This window comes from Charadrius vociferus, unplaced genomic scaffold (genome assembly GCF_000708025.1).
Source record: "Charadrius vociferus isolate BGI_N301 unplaced genomic scaffold, ASM70802v2 scaffold52, whole genome shotgun sequence".
Classification (NCBI taxonomy): Eukaryota; Metazoa; Chordata; class Aves; order Charadriiformes; family Charadriidae; genus Charadrius; species Charadrius vociferus.
In genome coordinates, this window is record NW_009647572.1 from 1,392,938 (window position 1) to 1,400,861 (window position 7,924).

The 7,924-nt window shown below is 44.5% G+C and overlaps 1 protein-coding gene across 1 annotated transcript in view; it reads left to right on the plus strand.

The window, feature by feature from the left end:
* Window positions 1-7,573, plus strand: part of SLC38A1 (solute carrier family 38, member 1) — a 29,147-nt gene extending 21,574 nt beyond the window's left edge. The window contains exons 10-15 of the mRNA XM_009880843.1: window positions 302-381; window positions 1,572-1,672; window positions 4,887-5,005; window positions 5,557-5,698; window positions 5,807-5,904; window positions 7,197-7,573. Coding sequence (XP_009879145.1) covers window positions 302-381; window positions 1,572-1,672; window positions 4,887-5,005; window positions 5,557-5,698; window positions 5,807-5,904; window positions 7,197-7,298 — 642 coding nt within the window. The 3' untranslated portion in view covers window positions 7,299-7,573. The remainder of the gene's footprint in view (window positions 1-301; window positions 382-1,571; window positions 1,673-4,886; window positions 5,006-5,556; window positions 5,699-5,806; window positions 5,905-7,196) is intronic.
* The last annotated feature ends 351 nt before the right edge of the window (window positions 7,574-7,924 follow it).

A 7,924-nucleotide genomic window follows, 5' to 3' on the forward strand; every position in this document is an offset into this window, starting at 1 on the left:
ATCCCAGGGAGCAAAAGCCAGCAGCCATGTGGCATCCAGCACTGCGCTCTGCGAGCAGAGTCAGGACCATGCTCGCATGACCAACGCAAAGACTTTGTCCTCTTGTTGAAAGAGCGCTGCTCTACATATTTCATTAAATATGTGCTAATTGACAGGTCTGCTGCCTTCTCTGAAGGCTCTCAACATTCGGTTGAAGAGTTCAGAGAGTTGGGAGCTGAGGTAGTTCAACACGGATCATTTCTTCATGCCACTGGGGGAAATACTTCTTCTTAACTTCTTTTCTGAAATTCTCTCCAAACAGACCGTGTATGCTTTGCCCACCATTGCTTTTGCATTTGTGTGCCACCCGTCAGTCCTCCCGATTTACAGCGAACTTAAAGAGTAAGCCTTTCTCTTTTATTTTTTTCCCAGTTAATTGTTTTTTCAACCGCTTTGCATGGAAAATGTTAGCGCAGAGATGCTCTGAGTCATTCATGCCATTCGGAAGAGATGTGCTTTAATAACACCCAACAAGCCAACGAGTGTGGCTGTCAGCTAGGAAATCTGGCCTCCCAGGCACGGCGCTGGGGCGGGGGTGAGGGAGGTTGGGTATAATGCAATACTTTGGGAGTGTTCTCTGGAAGTACACGGCAGCCTGGGGAGAGCCAAGTTGTGCCGGTCGTTATTTGGCATAGGGGAGAGGCGTGTGTTCAGCTAACAGCGTTTGTTCCAGTGCAACTAAAAATCTGTTGCAGTACCAGGAAAAAAAAAAAAGAAAAAAAAGAGAATTTTCAGGCTTGCCTGTATTAAAAGACCTTTGCCGGTATGGCTGTCTCGCTGACACCTCTGGCTGGGGGGAGCTGGAGACCAGCCCTGCTGTGGCATCACTGGCGGCTCTGGGGGGTCACAAGTGGGTCCTGGCCACGGGAGGAGCCCCAGGGGAGAGGTCAGGGTCAGTCAGACCTGTGGGTGCCCTCAGGTCCCTGCCACTTGCTGGATGCTTTGAGTTTCAGGAGACTCCAGCAGGTTCCCAGGTGCCTATTTAGGGAATCCCTGTGTGGCTTTAAAAGTCTAACTTTAGGTACCAGAGTGTGAATATTTCAGAACAAATATCTAAAAATGAAATGTTTACACTTAACCTGTTTTACAGGTCTACAGCGGTCTGCATACATTCATTATGTTCTACCCATGGGCACACAAATGTTTCTCTGCAAACATTCAGAATGTGTTTTTTTCCTGTGTATAATTTTACTCTTTCTTTATTTTTGCCTTTTAATTTAATTACTGAAGTGTTTAAGGGCCATCCCTCTCCACTTGGCGTCATCCTTCGTTCTGTTTAGGTGGGTATGGCCAAGGAGCAGAGCCACAGGGCGGACCCACCATCTCTTGACTTAAACCCCAAGTAGGGTCCATTTCCACAGTCCTTCTCTTCCTTGTGCAGCTGTCAATGAACTCCTGCTTTAAATGAAAATGCATTCATGAGTTTCCTCAGAATTACAGTGTTTATGCAAAGACTTAATACATTTTTAAACAGCTATTGAAAAATCCAACCCAACCATTTTTATGTGCTCTTTTTTTTCTTCTTTCTCCAGCCGTTCACAGAAAAAAATGCAGTTGGTTTCAAATATCTCATTTTTTGCCATGTTTGTGATGTACTTTATGACTGCCATATTTGGCTATTTGACTTTCTACGGTAAGTATGCAGTTCTTTACTGATCAAAGTAGAAAGGGAATACATGTGAAATCAATAGCGTATCCCAGCTGGAAAGGAAAGTCCCATCCACTTATATTAAAATCCTTTTTCAAATAATTTTCCGTTAAGATTTTATATTGAAGGTACAAATCCTTTCCTCCTTTCCCCCTGTGGATGAAAAGCACAAGTGAAAGCAGTATTTGCAAAAGGCATATTCAAAATGTGAGGGAGAGAGTTGTTTAACAGAACTGGGGATTAGCTGGGCCCCACTAAGATTTCCATTCCAAGGTCCTCACCTGAATGTTGTGTACATTGGTAACAACTGGAGCGTGCATAACTGCACAAAATGAGACAGATTTGAGAGCAGGTCCTAGGAAATGCATACCAAATCAGCCATCACAGCTTTTTCATTTTCTTACTCATGCTTTCATCATGGAGGCGAAGGACTAAATGTTTCCCCCGTGTCCCTAGAGCCGACCCCTTCAAGTCTTGGTTAACTAAACTGGCAGTGAAGGTGGGGAAGCTTTGAGTGTTGTCCCAGTTCAGCCACCGACGGTTGGCTATTTCAGTGTTTGAAACTTGCACCCTGTCTCTTTTCATGCATATCAATTCACTTAAAGCAGCACATTATGTTGTATCACTAAAGGATACAACATGTATGCCCTAAAGGGACAATTATTAAGTAAAGTAGGATAAAATATGAATGTTACCCAGGAAGTTACTCCCATGTTCCAGACTAATGGGAATGTTAAAAAGTAGTGTCTTCTTCTATGGACCATTAAGGGGTTACGAGACAGATGACAAAACTGATGTTTGCCTTTTACCTCAGAGTCACTAAAAGGTCATCAGTCTTCTCCATCCTATTCCAAGTGACCTTTTTGTTACAATCTCCTCATTCATGACACCGTTCCTTGTGAGCCACGTATTGCAAGAGAAAGAAAATAAGTAAATATGAAATCTGGCTTTTTTTTTTTTTTACCCCCAAAGGTGTACTTATCTCATATTTGTTTTCTCAGGCTCTCATTATGATTATGAGGCCTTAAGTCTGCATGTGTTGAAGTGACTTGAGGTCATCTGCTCTAATTTTCCCAATAAAACCGCAACTACGCTGCAAGTGACAACAGCAACTGCCGTTCTCATCCAACTGCTCCCGTCTAACACATTTTCGTAGAAATGCATCTAATTAGCAGCCCCAGGGAGCAAGTGGGTGTAAATCAGCACGGACCCCTTCGCTTTGGCAGGGAGGAGATTCTGATGTGATTGCCCCAGGGATCTGAGGAGGCAGATCCGTGGCGCTCCTCTCTGGGAATCTCCCACGCCCCTCAAGGACGAGGGTCTGGAGTCCATGGAGGAGGTAGGGGCTGCGTCCTTCTGGCCCTCCCGAGGGGGAACGGCGGAGGAATCCCTGGGGTGTTTCGTGTGCCTCTCCCCACGTCAGGCGTCCCTGCTGCCCAGCCTTGAGAGCCCGCGGGTGGAAGCTGTGAGGCTCCGCTGGGGCTTCTGCAAGGGTCAGTGCCACGCCAGGCAGCAAAAAAGACACCGAGGGAATATAAAATTCCTCCACTTTGATCCTTCATTCCCTTGAGACTGGCAAGACCTTATCTTTCATATGCTCGCTTACAGTTTTCTAACCCACTGCTCTACCCTTACCTGGGTAAGAACAGTATTTTTTTATTATGGCCATTTCTTCTTTACACCAATAGTACTTGTCTGTTTGCTGTGTTCTCGAAAGTGTTGCAGTGATGACTATATTTACATTGCAGAATTACAGAAAAGAGGTGTTTTTCTTCCCCTAAAAGGTCACACTGTGGTTGGGCTCTGTGGTGTATCTAGCTGAAAGGAAAACAGACCTTCAACTGTAAGCCTTGCCCTTCACTTCCTACCTGGCTGCAGTCCGTGAGCGGTACAGAAGTTGCAGTCTGTGCTTGCAGGAGCAGAGTAAGCTCTGTGTCGCAGAAGCTGTGCATGTGCCCGGCTTGAAAACCCCACTCCTAATCTGCAGGGAGGTGGGAGAGCGTTTTCTTTCTCCTGGTGGGGATTCGAGCACTGCATAGGTGGTGTTGACTCGTGGTCTCTCCCCAAAAGGGGCGTCCTGGGGGGAGCGCAGGCATTTCGCCGCAGGACAGATATCTCTGCCTCCAGGAATATATGAGGTTTTACCAAGCGCCAAAGATTTTAAACTAGACGTGGCTGCCAAATTCCCTTTAAGGACTTTGGTTTAAGAGCTGTTACATTTAACCACCAGCTTTCTAAGATTAGCAGGCAGAAACAAAACATGAGCCTAAACAGGGGCAGTGAGTATGTTTTGTGGCGCGCTTAACAGCCACCCCATTCGGTTAGATATTTAGATATTTAAAAGTTACGAAGGAAACACATAGGTCCCTCAGCAGCTCGGTTTTCCTGTTGGTTAGCACACGCAGACCTACTCTGCGCTATTTACCACAGCTTCAAGGAAACGTTTTTGCAGGAGGTCGTATTAAAATACCGCCAAGCGCCTCCCCGTTAGGCACCCCCCGCGATTTGTCTTGGCTGCTGGGGCCGCTGGCCGGCGTGGGGCCGAGCTGCAGGCGCTGCTGGGTGGGTGGTAGGTCCAAGAGAAAAAAGACCATCAGGGCAGCCCTCGGAGGAGCTGCCGAGGGATTTGAGTGCAAATGTCAGAGCGTCCCGCTGAGCGCTGACCCAAGATAGGCTTTGTTCTTGGTGGAGAACAGGGGCACTGCTTTTTTTTTTGCTGGAAGTTTATTTGCTCTTTAGACTAATTTAGCTCAAAACCTTGTAGTTTATATTAAGTTCAGCCATTGCAGTGCATGTGGTTATTTTTATATCATTTGACACTTTAAAAAAAAAAGCCCATGGAACAAATTAGAAATAGCATATTTCACTTTACTTATTTTTTTATATACATATATATGTAAGCAAGCTTTCATGTATGTCTCACTGTTGTCTTTCCTACAGTGAAAATTACCTTAGACTTAGGCATGCGCTGTCTTGAATTAGGATGCATTCCTAAATCAGGCCTCCAAAGGATTAATCTGGAATAATGGGATCATTAGGATTTGGTTCAGAGTGCTGTTTTAACTCAAGAATGTTTCATTCCATACTCTTTTGTTTGCAGATAAATCACTTGTTGTTCAAGAAGGCTGTTGTTAAGCAATGATTTTTGTGAACGGATTGCCTGTTTGCCAGAACACTTATCTTATTGTCTTTTCCATAGACAATGTGCAGTCAGATCTGCTTCACAAGTACCAGAGCAAAGATGACATCCTCATCCTGACCGTGCGTTTGGCTGTGATCGTTGCGGTGATACTCACGGTGCCGGTGCTGTTTTTCACTGTAAGTAAAAAGCTCCACATGCTTTGGAAACGGGTAATGGCTGTACACAGCACGTTTCTTCAAACCACAGTCCAGCAGCTGATATTGCAGCTACAAAAAGAACTTGAGCCTGGATCAGTCTTTTCCCACACCAGACTCCCACTAACTTCTGGAGAAGTTCTCCCTGCAGGAAATAAATCAATCTATCTGTTCAAATCTGTTACAATCTTGAATCTGTTTTAAATTGAATCCGCAAGGGCCCTCTCTTACTTCACATGACTTCACTGGAGCAAGCTCAGAGGTGAAGGTCATTTTTAAGTGCAAAAGGACCCCAAAGGGCATGTCAGAAAGGGAGGAATATCCTACTGCGGATGCATTTATACCTACAGTTTTGAAGTATAACATTACTTTTAAGAATTATTTCAAAGGGCGTTACATCAGAGATCCCAAAGTTTCTGACATATCTATGCAGCACTTGTTGTCAGGTGAAGGACCGGTTACAATAAACATAGGAAGGTTTGAATTGGCTTATATAGACTGTTCCTGACAGAGAGCTCTCTCTCTTTCTACAGGTGCGTTCATCATTATTTGAACTGGCCAGGAAAACAAAATTTGACTTATGTCGTCACGTTTTGGTTACTTTTGTTCTTTTGGTTATCATCAACCTGTTAGTCATTTTTATCCCAACCATGAAGGATATTTTCGGAGTTGTAGGTACAGTATCCTGGTTTTGTACTACTAATAAAAAACTGTTGCTAATCAGCAACAAAATAATTAGCTGTTGCTGACAACTAACAAAACTCATTTATTTGAATTTTGCAGGGGTCACTTCTGCCAATATGCTGATTTTCATTCTTCCTTCATCATTGTATTTAAAAATTACACAGCAGGATGGATCAAAGTTGACTCAGAGGATTTGGGTATGCATTCCTTTCCCATCAATGCAACGCTTTCGTCTTGTCATTCCTTATGATGTGCTAGGTGCAAAGCGTACCTAATCTGAACGTATGTGTGAGCTTCTTTATGTTACTTTCCATCCCTGCTTCAGTCAGCTGGCAGCCGTGCTTGCCTTTCTCCTTTGCTTACCCTGGGGGTTGCCCAGTGGAGGGGCCGTACCGCACAAGGCACCCTGTGTTTTGGAGGCCCTTCTCTGCGGGGTGAGGAGCTTTTCCCCTGGCTGGTGAGAGGCAGCTCTGCAGCAGCTGTAGCTGTCAGCAGGGTGTGGGTACCCCTCCAGCCCCCTTCGGCAGCCCTTTCAGCGCAGCAAGATTTCTCTGTTTCCGTATGTTGATGCAGAAAGCACGCAAAGTGCTCCTACAAAGATGATTAGGGGACTGGAGCATCTTTCTTATGAGGAAAGGCTGAAGGACTTGGGTCTTTTTAGTCTGGAGAAAAGAAGACTGAGGGGGAACCTTATCAATGTTTATAAATACTTAAAGGGAGGGTGACAGGTGGATGGAAACAGGTTTTTTTTCCGTGATGCCCAGTGACAGGTCATAAACTTGAATATAGGAAGTTCCATCTTAACATGAGGAGGAACTTCTTTACTTAGAGGGTGGCAGAGCACTGGAACAGGCTGCCCAGAGAGGTTGTGGAGTTTATGACTCTGGAGACATTCAAAACCCACCTGGATGCCGTCCTGCGCAACCTGTTGTAGGTGACCCTGCTCGGGCAGCGGGGTTGGACTGGAGGATCTCCAGAGGTCCTTTCCAATTCTGACCATTCTATGATTCTGTGATTCTGTTTGCGGTATTCCTCATGGTTTTAGTGGACCCGAGTCAGACTTAGGGTGCTTCCACCAGATGGGAATGGGCCTTGGAAGGATTTCCTCTGAGGCCCAGAAAGAGCTGCAGCTGAAAACATGCAACATCCCTGTGTGTTCCCAGTCTAGTGGGGCATGCACTGGAAGCACCGTAAGGTCAGACTTTCCTGCTCCAAGCAGACAGGCAGCAAACACATTTCACTTGTGGCTTGGTGTTTAAGAAGGGAATTGAAAGGAGAAAAAAATTGGTTTTGGTGTTTAGCGAGCAATTATTAATGGCACTAATCTGTTTAATTATCTATGAGTCTTGTCTTTACCAGAAGTGCTATCCCATTTTATCTGATAACTTTGATACATCACCTTGTAAATTTCCTTAAAAGGAGAAGTTAACATACTTCAATTAATTGTCTTTTCTTTTTATTCATTAACTATCTCTTCTTTTTGTTCCAGGCTTCTCTTTTCTTGGCGCTGGGGATAATGTTTTCCCTAGTGAGCATTCCCTTGGTCATCTATGACTGGGTACAATCAGGAGGCAGTGCCGAAGGCCACTGAAGTTCACCTCCTTCTGAGAAGAAGACACCCCTGTTTGCTACACACCAAAATCGCAACCATCCGTTCTGTTATCTATTCCATCTTTTGTGAGTTTATTCAAATCAAATCCAAATAATGATTATCCAGTACTGAAAATACTATTATGGGTGTATTTTCTTGCAGAAAACAGAGCCATTTTTCCAACAGGCATATCACTCTGTCCCCTGATACTGAGCTATCAGATCAGCCTAAAGTCTGTGTTAATTGTCTGTGAGAATATATAGAATGTTGCTCATAGAAATTCATCACAATTAATTTGTTTCTCCTCTTCCACCCATGAATTGCATTGTTCCATTATTATCCTTAGCCCTTCAACTATAAGCTCTGCTCCTTTAGAGCAGCAGCACCTCTTGTTATCAACCCCAACTGGAGTGATGTCAGTTCCCATGCTTCCCCCAACATTTTAGCCAAAACTCTGCTCTCCAATTGTACTCATCCAGTTTGTTGGTTGGTTTGTTTGTTTGTTCTGTTGCTGTTTCGTGCACCATTTGCCTCACTGGGTTGAGTGTAGCATTCTGGATACAGGCACAAAAGGCACCTAAAGAGTGTAAATGAGCATTGTACAAGTGTATGTCCTAAATCTGGTG